The sequence below is a fragment of the Notolabrus celidotus genome, chromosome 6, assembly GCF_009762535.1.
Source record: "Notolabrus celidotus isolate fNotCel1 chromosome 6, fNotCel1.pri, whole genome shotgun sequence".
NCBI classification, from domain to species: domain Eukaryota; kingdom Metazoa; phylum Chordata; class Actinopteri; order Labriformes; family Labridae; genus Notolabrus; species Notolabrus celidotus.
The window spans coordinates 16425216-16446683 of record NC_048277.1 but is presented as its reverse complement, the minus strand read 5'-3'; the positions used below and the strand labels follow the sequence as shown (position 1 = coordinate 16446683).

Sequence of the window (21468 nt, the reverse complement as noted above, 5' to 3'; positions counted from 1 at the left end):
GGGAGTAGAGAGCGGGGGAAGACATGCAGGAAATGGTCGACCGGCCGAGAATCGAACCGGCAACCCCTGCAACGAGGACTGTAGCCTCTGTATGTGGGGCACTTAGACCGCGAGGCCACCAGCGCCCCGTATTACAGGATTTTAACCTTGACCTTTTCATCTTCAGATGGGCATAAGCAACCAATGATTGGGGCTTCTGCCTTCAATTTTGCAAGAGAGCCAAACCCTCTGCCAAAAATAGTCCCAAACAACTACATGTTTTTCTCCTAGCCCTCCATTGACTCCTATGTAGCCCACAGTAAGAACCAAAGGGCTGGGGACTGACTTACAAGCTGTGGAAGTCAGAAAGTACTGAGAGATAAAGAAAAGCATCATTGGGTTTTGTCTTTTCCCAACATTTGTCGACAAAAGCAGAAATTGCAGCAAATCACAGGCTTTCTCATGTAGCAGTAAAGCCTCAGCACAGTACGGATACAATGCACCGCCAGAGACTAACCCTGTTGAAAAATGCAAGTAGAAGGGAGAGAGAGAGAGAGAGAGAGAGAGAGAGAGAGAGAGAGAGAGAGAGGGTTTGGTCCCTCTGAAACCCAGCATGCAGTAAGCTGCCTTACAATGCGGTTTGTGCAAAACTAACAGCAGCCACCCCAAAACAAATCGATTCATTCCCTCATAGAGACGGTGGTGTGGGGTGTGGGGAGAAGATGACAAACAGCCCTCACAAGCATAAGGGTAAAAGCTTATGTGGCTGCCAATGTCGTCCTGCCACTGTGCGATTATTCAAAGGGGCTGGTGATAAGCAGCATGTTAGAAAACACGGAGCAGGGAGGCAAACACACAATGAAGGTAAAATGTGTGAGACAGCAGCCGGATTACGGAGAAGAAACACTGTTACAAGCTTGAGCATAGCATTGACTAATCCAAATCCACCCATTATGTTTCCACTGCTTTTTTAATATCTGCCTCCTTTCAAGCAGGTGAAGCGGAACCTTTCCTTTACCCTTTTCCAGGGATCTGTTGATCTCACTCAAACACACGAATATATACAAATGCACTTTAATAAACACATGTAAACAGAAACCCACTCACTTTTGCTGCGGTGGGTTTTGGCAGTGGCCGTGCTTTGCCTGAGGTTTGGACTGTATCTGGTTATGTGGGTGGGAAGGTAACCTAGGGACAAACTGTTGCTCCATAGCCAGAAACCTGCTGCCCTGAATAGCTGCTGGATCACGCGCGGTGTTAGCTTTAACTTCTCACGGAGATGATCCTGTGAGATGAAATCTCCTCAGTCAAAAAATGTCTTTATCTTCCCAGCTTGACTGCGAGGGCTTCAGATTTAAATTCAAGATGCTTCACTCTCATTCAGATTGCCAAACAGCACATACAGTATTAAGGAAATGTGCAGTCAAGCACAGTAAATCTCTCCTTTCCATTTTCCAGATTAAATCTGCTTCTTGCCAGCCACTTATCACGAGGACATCAACTTTCTATTGACTTCCTCTTATTAGTTCTGTTGTTGTGCAAATACTTTATTTTGCATCCTATCCCCAAACAGTGCACACAACTCTAAAATCCACTACTGCACATCATTAAATCCACCTCGGTAAGGATGACAAATTCCCTGCCTCTGTCACCGCTCACACTAAATCCTATTACTTGTAGATTTTGGAGCTCTCGAAACAAATTTTATTACCAATTGAGTGCCATAGTTTTTCCCCTGCTCCCACACAGACACCTGAACCGGCATGATCTCACAGCCTTGTTAACGTCCATTTATCCCGACCCCTGACACCACTAGCCTCACTGAGTGTCACCACGGCTCACTAATGATGACTTGGGCCTTCAGCAACTGTCAGACCACATCAGTACTCCCTCAGCAAGTTTGACTTGGGCAGGAGAAAAGCTAAAGAGTAATCCATGGGTTCTACTCGGCAGGCCTATCTAACAGCAGGATGGCCCCAGTCTGTTCTCACCTCGTAACCGCCCTCTTTTTTTAGCAACAGTCAGGTACCTCTTAAGATGCTTTTAAATAGCAGCAATTACCAGTGCTGCCTCCAGTGTTTCCAATGTAAACATTTCAGTGGAGCGCTGCTGAGTCAGGGGCCATCAGAGCTGAAAGGGAGGGTGCACAAAGCGCTCTTTGCTGCACCTGCTGCCTGAAATTTTCAGCTGTGAGATATGTTTACTCTTGACATCAGTGAGGAAAATCTTAGAGCAGGGGACCAAAATACTGATGGCATGCATGTTATGGTGGTAACTGTCAAAACTGTGAATAGCACATTTAAAGGGCAAGTTCATCCAAAATCCCAAAGAAACATGTTTGCCTTTTATTCCCCGTGCAATGAGGTTGTCAAAAACATTGGTACTATTCAATACTGCATGCCTGAAAATGATAGTCTGTTATTTTCATGTTCAATAGAATCAAAAAGCACTGAAGCTTTTGAAAAAAAAACAGATCCACACTCATGTATTCTACCTGAAACTGCCACAAGCAAAAAAAGAAAGGAGAGCACGAGCAGCGATAGTTGATGGAAGAAGAGAAAGAGAAAGAGAAAGAGAGAGAAAGACAGAGAGAGAGAGAGAGAGAGAGAGAGAGAGAGAGAGAGAGAGAGAGAGAGAGAGAGAGAGAGAGAGAGAGAGAGAGAGAGAGAGAGAGAGAGAGAGCCCCTGTGAAGACAACAAAGCGCTGAAACAGAAAAATAAGAAGTTGTTTTGATTGCTTCACAGTGGTTACTCTTTAAGGAACTTAGAAACACATGCACACTTCCACACAAACATGGAGGAAGATGACAGTTTTGTTTGATTGCTGCTGGAGTCACACGCCTTCTGCCTACAGCTCCGCCCTCCATCACAGGCACTTAACCGCTAACTGCTCCACAAATACTCAGGTTTGTTAGGTCCTTTTAGCATCTAACAAAGATGTACAAGTTATGTTTATGTTGCGGACAGAGTGAGAGCACAGAAAACAATGTCACCTCACCTGTTCCCTGTATGTTTTATATCAGTCCCTGCATGTGGACTGTTGAAGTAGAGTTTCACAGCACTGCTCAGTGAGAAGCCCATAGAATGACCAAATTATTAACCCTCCTGTTATGTTGCGGGTCAAATGGACCCTTTTTAAAATCTATTTTAGGTTATATATGCCTTCTAAACCAGCAAAATGCAGCAAAAAAAATCTGGGCAGATTATGACAGAAGAGGTATCGTGTTAATTTATCAAAATCACCTCATAAAAAAAAATAAAAAATAAAAAAATAAATAAAATAAACAAAAATCTGTCATGTAAATCTGTTGTATTTATATTTAGGTCTTTCCAATGTACATTAAAACAAGTTTTAACATTAACTTTAATGAAAAACGAGTGAGTTTTCCTCATTTAACCATGATCTGTGAGAACCAAAGAACCACAATGGACTAAATCTTGATTTAAATGGTTAGTAATGGAGTAAAGGATTAGATTATGAAAAATGTTCATTGGGATTTTTTGGGGTTCTGACATTTCTGGATAATTGAATATGCTCCGGGTCAAATTGACCCAGGAACATTATTGCTGTTCCAGAGAAACGAACATAACAGGGGAGTTAATAGAGAAATCTTACTTATTTGGCCTTTCTTCACAGTAAAAACATTACTTCAAATGTTGGTCTGTTTTCAGTGGCTGTGTCTGTACCAGCACAAAGTGCAGGTTGAAAATCAATAACAAAATCAACTATTTGGGGTGCTCAGGAGTTCATTTTTTGTGGCTGTGGTCTTGAAAGAGGATTTGCTGTTTCAACTTTAGTGGTATTGTATCAAAGTTCAAAGGTTCTGTATAGTGAGTACTCTACAATGCACTGCACATAGATTTGGTTTTATTCTGCGTTTCAGCATTTTTGCCATTTCATGCAAAAAATATTAAAAACTGAAAAATTCCTACCTTGGTAAACAAGACCTGTGGGGCATTTTACCTTCTCTGGTTTGAACAAGGTTTCCTGACGGAGAAGTCTATGAACGCTGCCTGCTGAAGGTTGTTCTATCCTCTGAGTTACGAATCAAGCATATTAACTTTTATATGTTTCAAAGTTTTGTCCTCCTCCCGACTTCCCCCTAACAGACTAACAATCATAAAAGAGTAAAGCACTCAGTAGAAAATGTATTTGCATTGCTTACCACAAAATATCTATGCGTTCTTTAGGGTAAAACATAACTCAGATGCTCTGATATCTTTTTAATATGGATATGTTATTTGCACACATCCTGTTGCCTTCACAAGATCGCAGAGTAACAATCTATAAATTTCCCGTCTAATGATCAATTTTCCTTCACGAGGAATGTTTTCTCTAAAGATGTTTCCTTACGGATTAGTTCGCATGAGCTGGCTGAAGATGTTGGCTTTGATCTGAGGGCTACTGCTCTTTATACATTTGACTTTAATTAAGACTCAGCAGCAATGTGTTTATTACTAATGTAATCAGGCTATAGTATGTTGCAGAAAATTAAAAACACATTTATTCCCAGCCAGTGCATTTTACGAAGAACGCCAAGAGAACCTTTTAAATACAGAAGCAGGTTTTTGTTATTCATGAAGGCTGATTTACAACGGGACTGACTAAGTGCTTTCTGCCCTCCTCCACTCTCTCTTCTGGCTTCCACTTTCTTTTTCAAAGTCACCCTCTATGTGGAAAAAAAGAAAAGAACACTTGCTGTCTGCATAAGCTAGTTTGTTTTCAACTTTGACGAGTGTTTTTCCTCTCTTTTGTAAGAAACAACAAAATCAATACAGTTTTTTAACCCCTCACAGAGCGGCGGTGGATGCCGACTGGTCTTTCTTCTGGATTGGAACATAGCATGAATATATGTGAGACAACTTCAGACTGCTTATCTCTAAGTAAGAAAAAACCCTTCAGCTGTGTTGGCATCCTTATGCAGACTCGATTACAGCTGCTACACAGAAACATTTACATAGTTATAGCTTGCCAGGTATAAATTGGGGGCTGGGCTGTGTGCAAATTGGGGAGCAGATGTCCAAATAAAGATGACATTCAGTGACGGGAAACGTTCTTTAATTTGTTTTTGGATGTCACACTGATGAATACTGGTTTCCTCTCTTGTCATCATATAATGCAAATAATGATTTTTCAAAAAACTGGAGAAAAAGCGAAGCCAAGGAGAGAAAAAAAGGCTCCCAGCTGCTGTGTTGTTTGGGTGAGTTTATTTTGCATATTTATAGCTATGTGGCAGCACCAGTAGGGTCAGGAGGACGGATAGGAGGATTGGTGAGGACTACAAAGAATTCAAGGTTTGACAAGCTGTCATTGATGCTGGCACCCTTATCTCTTGTGATACACACACTCTCTTTGTGTAATCCAATCTGTCTTTTGGCCTTTTGTTACCAACAGGGAGTGTTGCAATGAGCTGTGCGAGAAGTGACACCAGTCTTACCTGTGGTTCTTTTTGCAGTCTGATGTGCATCCCCCTGTGGCCAGACAAAGCCCTCTTCTCCACTGCATGATGCCTGAAGTGATAATAATCTCCAAAAACCTGCAACAAACACAAAAGGAAAGGCACTGAGTTCACCTGAAGCAAGGGGACGGCAAGATAACGCACTGTTCACCGGGGCTTTCATGTGCACACAGATATATGCATAAATAGTGTTTATTCAGGAAAGTGCTGAAAAACACTCATCCATTTGGACACTAGAGCCTGTCATTTTCCGCCTTTATTCATAGTAAAAGATTATCTTTCTGGCAAATAGACACATGGGAATCTCTTCCTTTTATCTGAGAAAAAAGCAGCCGTTATCTTATCAGAACTTATAAAATATTGCATGAATCTCAGCCCCTGAAGAGCTGTAAAAACCACATGAGAGTTGTAGTCATTTAATGCTAACAAAATGGGTCTTATATCATTGTTTAAATGAGGTGTTAAATTTTCATGAGCCAGTACGGTGCAGATATCCATTTAAGGGTTTGAACAGACCAAAGATTCATGTTCCACACATTCACAAAGAATGATAAAAGAACCTGCCGATCCCACAGAGCTTCAAAACCAAGAGGAACAGAAGCTAACGGGGAGGTGGGGTATGGAGACTTCAGCTCCCTGCAGAAAGGAGGAAATGTCAGACACACACAGCGGTGCACCCACAGAGAGATATCAATCAAACAAGTGCAGATGGACAGTATCTTTCAAAAATGATTAGATGCATCCATTAGAGGTAGAGTCACTTCAGAGCAAGTCTGAAATGCGCCGTGTGCCACTGTCATTTTCCCCCTCACACATTCTGGGGCATAAAAGAGCTTTTAAGGACAAGCATTTGGGTGACAGCTGTCACCAAACTGGCCTTAAACCTCAGGGAGAGCGTTCTTTTCTGTCAGCACTGCGCCTAAGTGACGCACAGAGCAGCCAGTGCCTCCCCTTGTCACGGTCAAGGACAGCTGACCTGAGAGCAAGACTGAGCTTAAATAATACAGACATCCAGAGAAAGTGTGCGGTAAAAGACAAAAAGTAAGCAGAGAAGCGGTGGCTCAGATTCTCTTTACATGGGTTTATTCACAAGAGAGCAGCCTCCATTTGAAGAGGAAGTATTGCAATCTGTACAGTAGCGCCATTGGGGACTGGCTCACCTTCACAAGCCCAGTGGAGCGGAGGAAGAGAGGTGGGGGAGAAGAGGGGAAGAGGGAGGCGAGGCGAGGAAGGGAGGGAGACGCAGGGTTTGACAGGCGGACCAGGCACAATGGATGTGTGTGAGGACGCAGAAGAGCAGACGCAGCAGGATGGAAGGCTCTCTTGGGGGATGCAGGCTGATTCTGCCGGCTGTCTGTCTGCGAGCCATCCAAACTGGAGGCTGGAGCTCAGAGGCCTTTTCTGGCAGAAGTGATATAAAGCTGCCAACCTAGAGCCGGCCAGTTTCACTTCATTTGTCAAATATTTGCAATTAAGGCTTGATTGTTAAATCATTTTCCTGTGATCATTTTCACTTGAAAGGAGTGACCATCAAGTCTTAAATTACTCAGTGCTCCACAAACATCATCTTTTCCCTCCCTGGGTTTGTTTTGCACGTAATTGTGTGTGGAAAGAGATGAAGAAGGCTGCTTTTGTGTGCGAACAGCTTTGCTAAATGACAATCCTTGAATGATTAAAAATGTGGCTTAGTGAAGAAAGAAAAGAGACCTCCATAAAATAGGATTTTGCAGTCCATCAGAAAAATGCAAAGTAGATAATATAATGTAGCTGAAATATTAAAGAACAGACTGAGCAGAGTGGTGAATTTGTATTACAGTAACGGGATATTCTCCCTGGAGACACAGATGACACTGACTTGGTGACATCTTCAGTGATTTAGTCAATCAGCAGCTGACCCAACAACGACCCTGTCTCCAAAATAACGTCACGAGGAAATGGCCTGTGAATGATGCAAAATTGAGGTGTGATGAAGGATGTGACCCGAGAAATTAATGAGACCCAGTTTCACATTGATTGCAGTGGGGCAGACAGCTAATTCGTGCTGCACCGAGGTGGCTTTTCTGTGGTACAAACCCATTTCCTAGAGTGCTGATGTCCTCGTTTAGACCGAGAATCTGGGGGTCTTGGGAAATTGAGATGGAGATAGAAATGTTGCTGTAGCAGCCCATGAGCACGGCTGAGTCATGCCGCTTTTAAGTCCAAACTAGAGTGAATCATATGGTGTGTGTGTGTGAGTGTGTGTGTGTGTGTGCCAGCGGTAATAATTGAGAGCACTGGGGGTCATTAGTCACCCTGCCACTATGCTCCGAGTCTGCATAAGAGGCATATTGCCCTTTAAACTCTTCACTGGGCAGTGCCGGAGGCGACTTTTTCATGTGCTTCTTACTTCTACTGTCTATAACTTCATGTAAGTTTCATGTCAATCCTCAGGGGAGAGTCTAGATTGCTTGAATCCAGATTAATCAGGCCTTGTTTGATGTTTATGAAGTACTTATATTGCATAGTACATGCTTAGATCTCGCTTTGCTCTATAAAATATGCATCCCCATGTTGCATTTTTAATGTTAGCCTGTTATCTCTCTTGCAGAATTGAAAGAAGTTGTGTCAAAGTCATGTTTTTGTAAGACATGCCCTGAAGGTTTACCATAGGCTAAAGCTAAATCTGCATTTGAAAACTATTGTGTTGGTCAGAGCTAGCTTAAGGGCCTTTATAACTAGATTAAAGGGACAATGTTGACATCAGCAAGAATTCTTCAGTTAAAAAAACAGTGTTCAATGAAATCTAAATATAATTTAAAATCCAAGATGCTAACCATAGCCGATAGCAGAATTTAAAATAATTTTCTATCGTGGTTACACAGAGCAGCATGTACTCACAAAACAGACAAAATGAGAGGACTTAAATTACATCAGTCTGTGTCTGGTTTAAGAAAAACACACATAAACCCTTTTTCACTTCATCCAAAAGAATGTCAGAGCCGTTTATGTGCTTAGAGAGTGTGAGCAGAATTTAGTGAAAGGACAGACTCATCTGTGTAACCTCTGCTGAAATTAGCCTTTGACTATATTTTTTCAGATAAAATGTATAAGCACAATATAATCTTTCTTTTCCCTAGAACAACTTGAACTTGTAGCTGCAGCTCATAAAAGAAACCAGCAGCATGAGTTATGAAGTATCTGTGAAATATTTCTCATTGCCCTCATAACACAAAAGAAGGTCTCCAGATGATCATGCAACCTTACCATGTTTCATACTTGTCGTTAAAGTAGTGTTGACTTTGGTAAGAAAAAGAAGATTTTTTATGATGCAAACACTGTATACATCAGGGGTTCACAACTTTTTCAACACGTGACTCCCAAAATATAGATCCCAAAGACTTGTGACCCCCACTGTCCATTAAGGTGATAAATGTTGCTTCATACTTATTTTAGCTGGTCGAGAGAAAATTAGCCACCGACGTGAACATGTGGCTGCGTTTCCTGTTCTGCTGTGGATTAACCTGCTGCTACCGTTGTTTTTTTACAGTTACTATTAACTAACCGTAACCTTAGAAGTCATATGGCAATCAAGAAAGGCCGAAAACTAACAAAACACTTTTTATTTGCAAGGTTTTATTTCAAATGCAACTACTAGTTTTGTAAATATTTTTTCAGTAATGGGTAAAATATGCAAACTTAGACTACAAATAAATAAATAAATAAATAAAACATTCAACAAAAAAAACAACATTTTGGACCCACCATGAGTGTCTCACAACCCCTTTGGGGATCCCAACCCACACTTTGGGAACCACTGCAGTGTTGCCAACTCCACAGTGAGGAAAGTAGTCATTGGCTGTCCTAAAAGTTGCTAGAAGTCGCTAAATGACATCATCACTTAATTTGCACAATTTAAATTATAATTGACGCTGCAGGAGAGACATGCAACATTGAGGGAGAGACAAAAAGAGTAAAAAACACCCTAAATATGTTTATAATTAAACTAAGGAGCCTACAACAAATAAAAGTAAAACGTGAAGTTTTTCAACCATAACATTTTCTACATTTTTATTGTATACAATCTTCATTAACAATCAAAATGGACCAAAAAGAGACAGTAGGTGGGATCAGCCAGCGGTGTCTTCATACATACATGAAACTTTTGCAGTCTGAATGCGGAGGGATGAACGCTGCCTGCTCTGAATGCAGCCTAGGAGGGACTCACAGCAGCATCCCCTGCTCCTTGAGAAAAGTTAGAATGATACATGCTTTCATGTCAGTATCAAAAAGTCTCCATTTAACACCAGAAATAGTTGCTAGATTTGTTGCTAGTCGCTTTTTTCTCGCTTTTTCTAGAGGGGTCTGAAAGGGTTCTGAAAGGGTTCACTGAACCACTGGTATAGATCTTTGTCGAAAGAAACTTCAAAGACTTTGAATAAAGAATGAATATTAAGAAATTATTTATTAAATTAACTCATCAAAGGTGTTACGTCAAGGTATTATTTAAACTTGCTAAAAAAAAACATATCGAACAGCTACTCTTCTTTTGTTGGTTTTAACTGGTAATCATTTAAACATAACTTAACTTTGATCACTCAGAAACTACCTTCTAATATGAGACGTGATAAAATTGTTCAAAAATCGTGATGCAACTCAAGGTCCACATGTCACGTTTCAGAAAGCCAAAAGGAGGAGGACCCAAGTGCAGATTAAAAAACAAAAGAAAAACAAACACTAACTTCAAACAAAAAAAACTGGGAACACAGGAACACAGGGATCTCAGGAATATATATCACAGATCATACATCTCACAGATCACACATCACACATGGGTAACGAGTAACGAGAAGAATATGCTCCAAAATAAAACACTGAAAACCAACTCAACAACAAGGCCACAGGAAATCTCACAGGAAGTAAGCAGACAGATACTAAACACACAACAAGAACACAAAAAGGTAACAAATAAAACACAAAACGTGAATCTCTAAAACACAACACTGGGGAGACAGAAGGATAACTATAAAATAAAGCGGGAATCAAAGACAGAATGCAACAAATAAAGTACAAAACCAAAGCAACTCATGACACCGCGATGAAAAAGCCTTTACCCATCTTGTTGTGGACTGAATGAACCGCCTGATAACACAATGCTATCAAGCTAGTTAGCATCTAGCTTTGATAAGAGCTCCACTGTGTCTGTATCAGCTCTGAATCTACCATGCAGCTTCAAAAACACTGACTCTGAGACACTTTTTTAAAACATTCATGAACTGAGGTTTGTCTACATTAACTTCATCTGATGTGTGTGTCAAGTATTTCAAGTTTGTAATTTGAACAAGTCTGAACTTAAAAGAGTGAACTTGAAACACGGACGAGTGAGAGAGTCTGAAAGTGCTCAAGTAACTGACATCAAGACGACACATCAAAAGCTTTCTCTTAGACCGAGAGATGAACGCGGCGCATCAATCCGAATACTCCCAAAATGTTCCGCCATGTTTTCCCACCCACTCACAATATCACTGTGTAACTTGAGAGTTTTTCTAAAAATCCTTTACATAGTTGCTCTACCTACCACCCAGCATTTTGCATTGAAGGTGTAAAGACACTGTTTACCACAGCATGCTCCCTATCATAGGTCATTCTCTGTATTTTCTACAGTCCATTCGGGTATTCAAGCTATTTGCTGACGTTATCAGTCAGAGCGGTTGTTAGACTTCAAGGTGACTGAAAGTAATGTCACGGTCTTCCTCCTACATCCCATATTTTGCTGCGTCCTGTCTTGGTCTCCTCGCTGGTGGCTGGCTGTCTTGGTCTCTTGCCACCTCCTGCCACAGTTGTTAAGTCAATATTGGCCATGGGGGATTGGCTCCAGATCAGTGGTGCCGGGAAGAGAAATGTAGCGAGCTCTCACTGGGCTGTAACCTAAAGTTATTACACATGGCGGTGTACGTGCTTACACGTGTTAAAGAATCTACCAATTGGTTTCAAAGTAGAGGAAAGTTTCTCCCCGCTCTCATCAGACAGGTGAGGGAATAATGCTTGATATTTGTTTTGTGCCAGACTTGCTGTGTGTGTCTCAAGTGTTGGGGTACTATAAATGCACACACTCAAATGTCATTGAACTCATCAACAAACTGAGAATCTGCAGGGACACTCAAAGAATTCAAGTCTCCAATGAAGTGTGTTTTTTTAGAGGCGGTGGAGAATGATGGTATGGAAGCAAATTCCAGCAGAGCAATGCAATGATACAGTGTGTCTCAGTGTGTGTGTTTGTGTGTGTGTGTGTGTGTTTGCATTAATTCCCCACGGGAGATGAATATAAGTGTTTAGTATGGAGCATTGGGAACTTAAAGGTCCACTACACTGATATTGACTGTGACAGAGTTCTACATTAAGCATATTCCCAAAGTGCAAACAGGCAAATCCACCTTATTGGAATTGGCATCAATCAGAGCCATCTCTCAAGGAAAAACTCCAGCGTCAATGGTGGGTTAGAGACACAGCAATAACATTAATTCACTCCAAACACAGAGGCCTTAATTCACAGGATGTGCTGGCTGCTTCCACTAACCTTGATAAAAGAGGCTATACAGTGTGCACATAAACGGGTGAGATACATATAGGAATGCAGACAATGCTTTGCAGCTCGTCAGTACAGAGGGAAAGCCCTCAGTGGCAGCCTGAGAGATAGAAATGTCAGCGCCACGGCAGAGCTCATTGATTGCCACACAGCCCACCAACCTTTTCTCCTCTGTCTGTTTTCCTTTTATGTGTCGCCTCTCCTTTTAATCCTCTCTTTTCCAACGAAAACAGTGGAAAAAAACACAGCTGTTTGCTTTAACAGGTTATAGACACAGTAAATGTGTTGAGTTAGTATTGTGCTATGTTTGCTGTCAGGCTTATGAAGCAGTCATGTTATTATCGTCCACGGAGCCACTGGGCTGCCATCTTTTAGACTAATTACAGCTGAAACTCCAGAGTTCAGCGTGGTGGTACTAGCTCATTATTTTACTCTGAAATAGAGGCTAATTGAGTGTTTTCAAATGAAGGGTAATTATTTGTTTGGATCTTCGCTCTGATTCTGCATGTTCCCCGCCTCGGACGAAAACACCAGCTCAGGGGACTTGTTTTCCTGGAGAAAGAAAGGAAAAGTGTTTTCGGCTAATTATGTGGCTGAATAGCAAAGACTTTACAAAATGCCCATGAAGACAGTTGCACCAGTCGCAGCAAAGTAACAAGAGAGAGGCGGCATGAAAGGTGTGAAAAACGATTCGGTCTACTGAATACATTTTCTTTAATAGAAAATAAAGAAGGGGTATTCAAGCAGTTGTGGGAATAGCATTAAGACCTTGAAGGTAAGGAGATTCTAAATCACTGCGTGTCCAGCCCGACCTAGTCCTATTCTGGGTAGGGCTCAGAGGAATATGGAAGAAAGGAGGGAAATGAAAAAAGAGGCAGGATGAAGAAATATATCACGGGGGAATAGATGAGTGGAGACAGTGGAAGAGTAAGTAAGAAGTAGCTACAAAAGAAATGCATCATGGAAGGCGCTATGAGAGCAGAAATTTAGAACCCCTGCGGATGCTTGACCTTTTACTAATACCATAAAACTACAATCTCACACTTCTATTACTGTAAACGACAGCAGCCTTGTCATGCTAATCAATGGCACTCTAAGCCTCTGCGATTTCATCCCTGATTAAAACACAGTGAACATACACGCCTTGATGAAGTGCTTAAAGACTGAAATATGAGCGGAAAATTAAATTGCCTGAAATATGAATCTCATGCATTTGCAGCAGACATAAAAAATGCAGACAAAGTCGCATTACTGATCTTGCTTATCTGTGTGGTGTGATTTTTTTTTCAGGGAACCGATAAGGGACGGAGCAGGGAGAGGGAGAGAGGGAGAGGGGGGAAAGGGAGGGGTGCGTTATCAAAGTCACACACATACACATGTACGCATGCACTACACAAAGACACACAGAGCAAAGGTACATCATCACTCAGCCAAGCCTTGCTCGGAGTGGCACTCATACATCCAGCCAGCATCTCAAACTCACAGACACACAGGTGTTCAAAGTAATTCACGGAAACACACACACACGCGCACGCACACACACACACACACACACACACACTGGAAAAAAAATCTAAGCTGTAGCCTTGAGAAAGGGAGAGGGAGGCAGATAAGAAGACCTTGCATGTGAGAGAGAGAGCGAGGGAGTGTGTGTGCAAGAGAGAGACATATTAAATATTTCAGATCCCCTCTTGCCATTTTAATTTGAGATTTATCCCACTGGGCTTATTCTTGAATCAAATCCCAGACTTGGTCTGAGAAATTAGCTAACCAAATTAGTAAACAGCCAACTTTAGCCATGCTTCACCGGAGCGTCTAATATTCATGCAGTCAAGGGGGATCTATTTCTTTTCACCGTACTGGGACCTGGTTTCTTCTTCCATTAGTAATATCAGTAATCATGCCGTTAAATGACTTTAATATTACAGAATGACGGTCTGCAGGGCCTGGGAACATAGGCAGCGGATACCACTCACTGAGGAAGAAAGGGAGACAAGATAAATCAGAGGGGAGAGTAAAGAGAGGACGACAGATAGACTAGCATGTATTGAAATGGGTTGGTAAACAGCATTTTGCAAAACTGGGACCACATGGGGCCTCTTTCCTCTCACCATGAAAAACAAAGCAGGTGCAGTCTGTATGATATATGAAAACAAGTTTAGCGGAAAGCAAAGGACTGAGATCAAACTGGGTTAATTTTCAAGCCGTCTGCAGAGGGGAAGAGTGCGTAGACATTTTGAACAGATGAGCAGGATCAGTGCTCTCCGCATCTAGCTGAGCTCTGGAAACAAATGTGCCACCACCACTGTGAGCGCATCCAACAAAGAGCTTAGGCAATGAAGCATCACATTATGCAAATAAGGAAAAAAAACAGCTTCAGAGTGATTTTTTTTTTTCCTTTATGAAAAGGGAAACCGTTGTAGCAGCAGGAAATCTTGTGAAATATTGAGGATGTTTCAGCCTTTGGTATTCAAATGTGTTGTGCCGAGCAAGTACAACTTGGTTGCAGTTGGCCTTTACTTTTCACCTGAAGGCAGAACATCCACTCGTTTGCCATGTCATAAAGATTTCAAACAATTGTGATCTGAAGTGAAGAGCACACACATGCTGAACTTCACTCTGTTGGGCAGAAAAAAAAGGAACACATTTTTTTCGATCCGCCTCCACCATTCGGTTATTATGTGCTCTGATGGTTTTGTTTCAACCTGTTGTCTGCGGAGTCATGAAGCGGCACACTTTCTCACAGAATGAAAAGCCTGAACTTGTTAGTACAGTGAGTACAGTCCATAAAAATCAATGAAGGGCACTCCAATGGTTGTCCTATTGATTTTTCATAGACACAGATCAGTCAATCTATCAATGGTTGCAAGAGGGGAGGCAGAGGTATTGTAAGTGCTCAGCGCAGTGATGGACTTGTGGAGAGGAAATGTGCAAAACACCCTCTTCCTAGTATTTGCCCTTCACTTCAAGGGCTCGGCTTAGGAAAATGGAAGCTGTCAGCACCTTCAGACGTTCGGCAAGAAGATGCACCTCACACTCTCACTTTAACATGACAGAAGCATGAGGAAAAAACACCTTCTTGTACAGTCATGCATCATATCTCTGTCTTCCTCTCTTGGTGTGAAGAGGTCAATAAAAAAAAAAAGAAGACAACCGCAGCCTCAAGCTGTCCTCTCTGACTCGTCCCACAGACGCTGGCCTGTTTAAGAGAGCTGGGATTCTGTGAGGCTGCTGGATTATTCATTTGCAGGGTGTAACTCAGCCCCATCGCTCTTTTTCCACATCACCTATGCTGAATTCCCTGGTGGCAGGAGAGCCTCCATCAGACCCTGTCACCCTAGTTTTCGGAAGCTAAGGTAAATAGGATCCACTTCAATTTTCCATTCAGCACTCGTCAGTTTAATTCTTTTACTCTGTGTCTTTCACTCACTCCCCTGTGACGTGTCCCCTGCTTCAATCTATTAATACCGACGTATTCAGTGCTTACATTTTATCCCTCTCCTCATGTCGAGTCCCTTATTAAAACCATACTTGTCTTCCTCTCCTCTTTTATGTAAATTTGGTGGAAAAACTGACAGATTCAGGCTACATTTGAACATAACATAAATTATCAGATTTATCTACAACAGACGCTGCCGTTTGTACCTCAGGACTTCCAAGTTTCTTTTTCACAGCATTTTTCTGCTGTGCCATTTTTCATTGTGTCTGCACGGTGTAGCATACGGGTGACTTGTGCTGCACTGAGGTCAGTCTGGAGGTGCATTAGGTTAGGTGTGTCACTGGCAATTCAATGGCACACAGCAATTTTGTTATCAAGATTGTGCTGTCTGCTGGCTGTCTGCACAGAAAGGGTCAGGAGCACTTTGTCCGTGGCACACCTTGATTTCTTGCTCTTTAGTTTTTGCGATGTGGGGTGCACAGCATATAAATCTCCCTCAAAGCCACACCAATCACTTTTTATTTACTCACTTATTTCACTTTTATTATACATTCTTCAGCCAATAGACAAATCTCATTTTGCAAAGAGAAAACACACAGTTCAATTTGGAAATATACAATGCCTCTTCCAAGAAATATATCAGCATTAGGGGGTACTGCTTGTTGATCTTTCTAATAGACCTTCCAGAGTCTTCTCTGAAATGAATAAGACATCATCATCATTAACCGAGACAGCATGTTTGGGCTGCAGACTAGATGCACCTCTGACTTTTCACCTCCCATAAGACAGCATCAGTACATTGTGTCGGGAGCTCATTGCTTCAGAATGGGGAGAGCTGATTGTTCAAGCTTCAGACACTAATTGAAAATGTATGTTAATACATTCTTTTTCATCTCTGCGTGCTGCCGAGTGTCTCCCCAGGGGGACGGGTGGCACACTTGAGCGTGCGCTCTGTTCATGTATAGTGAAGGGTTGAGTGGAGCAGAGCAGCGATGATGGGTAGCTAGTTTTTTCAGGAATAGAAGACCCTTTTAAAATAAGAATGAGGAATAATTGGATTAATCTCTGTGGATAATTCAGTTAATTTAGCGAAGAACATTTTCTCTGTTGCCCTTTTCACACATGCACTGCCCTCCTGAAAATTCAGACTTTATTGGGGCATGTGTGAACGAAAACAAGTTCACTTTACTCGTCACTTTATTCTTTACGCAGTCTTTTTTTTTCTCTCCCTCGAATGAAAGTTCTGCAGAGTTGAGAGAGACAATATGTGAAGGCAGCAGGTTCACAGCAGCAGGGTGATGTCAGTGTTCGTGTTGAGCAGAGTTTCTCTGCTCTGCAGTCATCTGCATAGTGCTTTTTACTATTGTGTTTGTAATGCGGGAATATCTATTCATCTTACAGCCATATACAAACTTAAAGTTTCATAATAATGGAGAATGACTCCACTTTTTTCTCCTCCACATGCTACCCAGCTGCCCCTTTTTACCTGAACGAAATGGAGAATATGGAGTTGTAGTAGTCTGACACTTTCAATCTTTTGCTGCGAGCTGGATGTGCGAAAGGCAATTTCTTGAAAGTATTAGGGCCCAGATGTCCTGAAATTATATGTGAAATGTGCAGAAAATGTCAGGAGTTCATGTTTGAAAAGGGCTTAACGCATCAGTGTTCTATCTACAGTAATGTGATCAATAATAAAACAGATCTGATAGCTTGAGCAGAGTAGCACCAAAATTCAGCTTTTATAAGACATGTACAAGCAAACAAACTAGTTATAAAACTAACAACTTTACCACTGTTGAATTTGTTTAAGCAATTTCTCTCTAAAGACGGATTAAAAGAAGTGTCTGAAAATGTGCTTTCTCCTCAAATTTAGCCAGATGTTTGCCTTTATTTAATAAACATTTTACCAGCTGATTAGAGTTCCAGATTTAAACCTTTGGCCAATTCAGTTAGATTTTCTGTGTTGAATATCCCACATAAGCAGTGCTTTGAGACACATTCACACCAACACAATGTGTAGAAATAAAAACAAGCTAAGCAAAGCCCTCACAGCAGTGAAGTACAGTTTCAGATATCTAAAACACATTTGAATTTAAGGATTTTGGTTTTAAACAGTCTAATAAAAAAGTTCCCACAATGCTTCGGCACACCCGAAAGTGCTAGAAAATTACATGTAGTTTTTAAAAAAAATTCTCTAGAGTCTCATCTGCAGAGCTTTCTATTTCTTTCCCAGGAGACAAGCCCAGGACACTGCGTGCAGCGGCCATGAAACAAGAAGCACAAGCTGGATACAGGAGACCGGAGGGGTGTCTGCAGCTTTGAACCGCAGCTCGTTCAAATTCATGGAACATTAAGCCCCCCTTCCTTGAGCCTCAGATGCACAGAGATCAAAATATAGTGTCTTAGGAGTTGTCTGTGTATTGGGAATGAGAACATGTGCTTTGCATAGCTTCATGAGAAGCCTGAAATAACCTTCGGAAGGGAGCTGGCTTTGCACCCAAATCAGATGGCATGCCAGGCATGGTGGAGCAGCTTGAAGCTTTGGGCTACTCTGAGTCACTGCACAAAATGTATCAGATATTATATGTAACAGGTCATCCATGTTAAATTTGAATAATGGTTCCTTTATTGTTATCATGTTTATCTTCCTTTAAAGTTCTTGAAACTCTTAAAAATAATAGCTCCAGTAGTAAAATGCAGATGAAATATAAATGGGATATTGAAATTGAGGGTCTCTTAAGGATCTTAAATCGCTCATAGTGCCATATTACCCCTCTAGAACACTGTGCTCCCAGCATGTAGGCCTGCTTGTCGTACCTAAAGTCTGTAAAAGTAGTATGGGAGGTAGAACCTTATCAGGCCTCTCTCCTTTGGAATCATCTACCAGTCAGGGTCCGGGAGGCAGACACCCTCTCTGCTCTTACGATTAGGCTTATAACTTTCCTTTTTGATAAAGCTTATAGTTAGAGCTGGCTCAGGCTTTGACCATCTCTTGGTTATGCTGCTATAGGCCTAGACTGGCAGGGGACTGACACACTGGGATCCTATCTCACCCCTATCCCCCCGCAATCACTAACTTTAACTCTCCCTGTCACATTGAAAGTTACTAACCATAGGCCTTTCTGGAGTCCCTGAGCTCCATTGTCTTATAGGTTTCGTCCTCCTGCTGTGGACATGCTGGACTCCAGCTGCAATAGCTACTACTACTACTACTACAACTATCCGTCTCATTACTATCATCACGCTCTCTCCCTCTCTTATTCGCCTCTCTCCCTCTTTCTAACCCCAACTCGGTCAAGGCAGATGACTGTCTAAAATGAGTCTGGTTCTGCTCGAGGTTTCTGCCTGTAAAAAAAGGGAAGTTTTTCCATGTCACTGTAACTAGCTAAATACTGCGAGGTGCAATGCTCATGGTGGATTTAGATGATATAAGATCAAGTCCTGTCAGTAAGAGGGGACTGTATCCTGTCTTGATATTGGGTCTTTGTTAATAATTTAACATAGAGTATGGTCTAGACCTGCTATGTTTGTAAAAACGTCTGGAGATAACGTTTGTTGTAATTTGGCGCTATACAAATACAGATTGATTGATTGATTGATCCACTGATATCTGACTAAAACGTGAAAAAACTAGTTGAAAAAACTTTTAAGATTGCGTGGGCATGGATATTGTAACTTTGATTGACGTCTCTCTGTTTCATCACACAACAATCACACGAGACAATCAGTGTAGCGCAAATGTTTGAGCTTTCTGAGTATCCGGAGGCAGAAGCCCTGCCAATGGAAAATGTTGTCACCGAATGGCTAGACACAAAGGGATTTGCTATCTTCCTGCGTTAACAACTAGCATGCAACATTAGCTGAGATACTTGTGCTTTTGGTCCTCGATGATACCTCTGTGGTGACACTATCCAGTATATAAAATAACTAAGCTTACCTCTCCCTGCTGATGCTTAATGCTTGCTGCATCAGTGGATGTCAGTAATCAGCCGTGGCAGTGTAGACAGTGAAATAGCTGCCGCATGACTTTTCCTTGTGAAGTTAGGTGATAGATGTTCCCGATTAATCCTGCCCACTTCAAACCCAAGACCGGACAAGTCAACAAAACTTAAAACAATATTCTGTCATTTGGACTGAAACCAGTTTGTAATAGTTTTATTCTCTAACCATTTATTCTCTCAGACATTGTTGGATTGTGGGTTTTGGCTTTCCATTTGTTTTATCACTTGATGTATCTGACATATTTATACAGTTTGATTTATGGATACGCTTTACCCATGAGTACAAGTCGTTCCCATCAGCTTCTGACAAGCTAGAAAACACAGAAGACTTGAGTGAGTAATTTCAGGGTGAATGTATTTACGTACAGCATGGAACACGCACACGGGTTAACGGTATTGTTAAGTTAACGGTCAAAGTATTAAGTGACCAGGCATAAAATGACCTATTTAGGCGAGATCTCTGGCATGGCATTTAGCTATGGCAGGTACTCATTTTATAGTGTTATTCAAGGAAAGACATGCCTGTGCTGCTAAAGGGCATGACATTTACAACCATTTCGTCTTAACACAACATAGTGTGAGCGGTAGAGAGGCAAGCGTCAATGCCTTTAATGATTTTACAACAAAGCCAGATACAGTCTGGAGTGGAACGGAAAACTGAAAGGAATGGAGGATGTTTGAGCAGACAATTATTTATGAGAAAAGGACACAGAGTTTGAACATAGTGTGTTTTTCTTCTTTGTGGTTTGTGAGTAAAGACATCATGCATTAGCAAGGTTTATACATCTAATACAGCACAAAATAAAGGACTAAACTAACCCTCTTTTTTTTGCTGTGTGGGATGTATGCATTTGTGTGGCAGCACTGAAAATATGAGAGAACAGAGCACTTATTATAAAGGACTCTTGTGCAAGGTCCCATGATAGCCTTCATAACAATGATAAATGGCTTCAGCATTCTGCAAAGCTACATCACATGACTAGCACCTTTAGGATTTTTCTTTCTCTTTTTTTCTGCTCAGCACAGGAAGGTATTTCTGCAAAACAGTACCAGGGATTAACATCCTGGAAACCTTTACATATTTTCTAACCTCATTCTGTTTTTCAATTTCCTCCCATATATCCATAACAGAGACGCAGACACTTTCTGGGCAGGATTGAGACAGTCTGGTGTTTCGAGGTTGTTTTTTTCCCTTTCCACAATCCTCCCACAAAACAACAACAACAACGACACTGGAGCTGGTAGCAGAATGTCATTAGGTTTATGAGGAAAAACTGAGGAGAAGAGCTTCAGTCATTTTTGACAGCCTCTTTGATGCATTGGGTTAATAGATTGAAAGAATCTCCTCTGTTGTGTGTGATGATCCCTCTGCCAAAATGTATTCCACCCAAACAATGCTTCAGAGGTGGCTAAATCATGTTGTGACATGTTAGTTTGCTTGATGAATACACCAAAAGTATTCCCTGGCACCATCCAAACTTACATGTGGGATCAGCCATTCATTACTCTAGATCTGTGGAGCAAAAACAAAGCATCTATTACAGCCTGGCTGTAGGAAACTTCCCCAACAATCCATAGGTGTTTGGAAACATATGAGTTTATTACTGAAAGTGCTGAATTAGCCCGATCATACCTGTCGGTGAAATAGCCTGCAGCCTTCATCCCAGTATCACGCAGCATAAATGTATGATGTGTGGGGCTTTGCAATAGCTACAGTTGAACACAAAAAGCAGGCATTAATAATGCAGCCATCTTTCTCATTACGACATAATGTAGACGAAAATGTATAGAGCTCCCTCTTCCACCCAACCTCTTAATGAGGAGGCGTTTAAGTAGAGGGTGCATTAGTTCTTATTATAAACAAGGAGCATGTATAAATAAACGTGCTTGTCCAGAGTTCAAAATAAAAACATAAATCAAGATGTGTGTTATAGTGTTTCTTCTAAGCTCTCTGAGGTGAAACTAGCTTTTTATGTGCGGAAGAGAAAGTAGGTTCAACGTCACAAGGGATGAGCATCACTGGCAAGG

General features: G+C 41.5%; 1 protein-coding gene across 1 annotated transcript in view; it reads right to left on the bottom strand.

Annotated features, from left to right (window-relative positions):
• Positions 1 to 21468, bottom strand: part of furinb (furin (paired basic amino acid cleaving enzyme) b) — a 98139-nt gene that overhangs the window by 45448 nt on the left and 31223 nt on the right. Inside the window, exon 3 of the mRNA XM_034684833.1 lies at positions 5418 to 5516. Within this exon, the coding sequence (XP_034540724.1) occupies positions 5418 to 5516 (99 nt within the window). The remainder of the gene's footprint in view (positions 1 to 5417; positions 5517 to 21468) is intronic.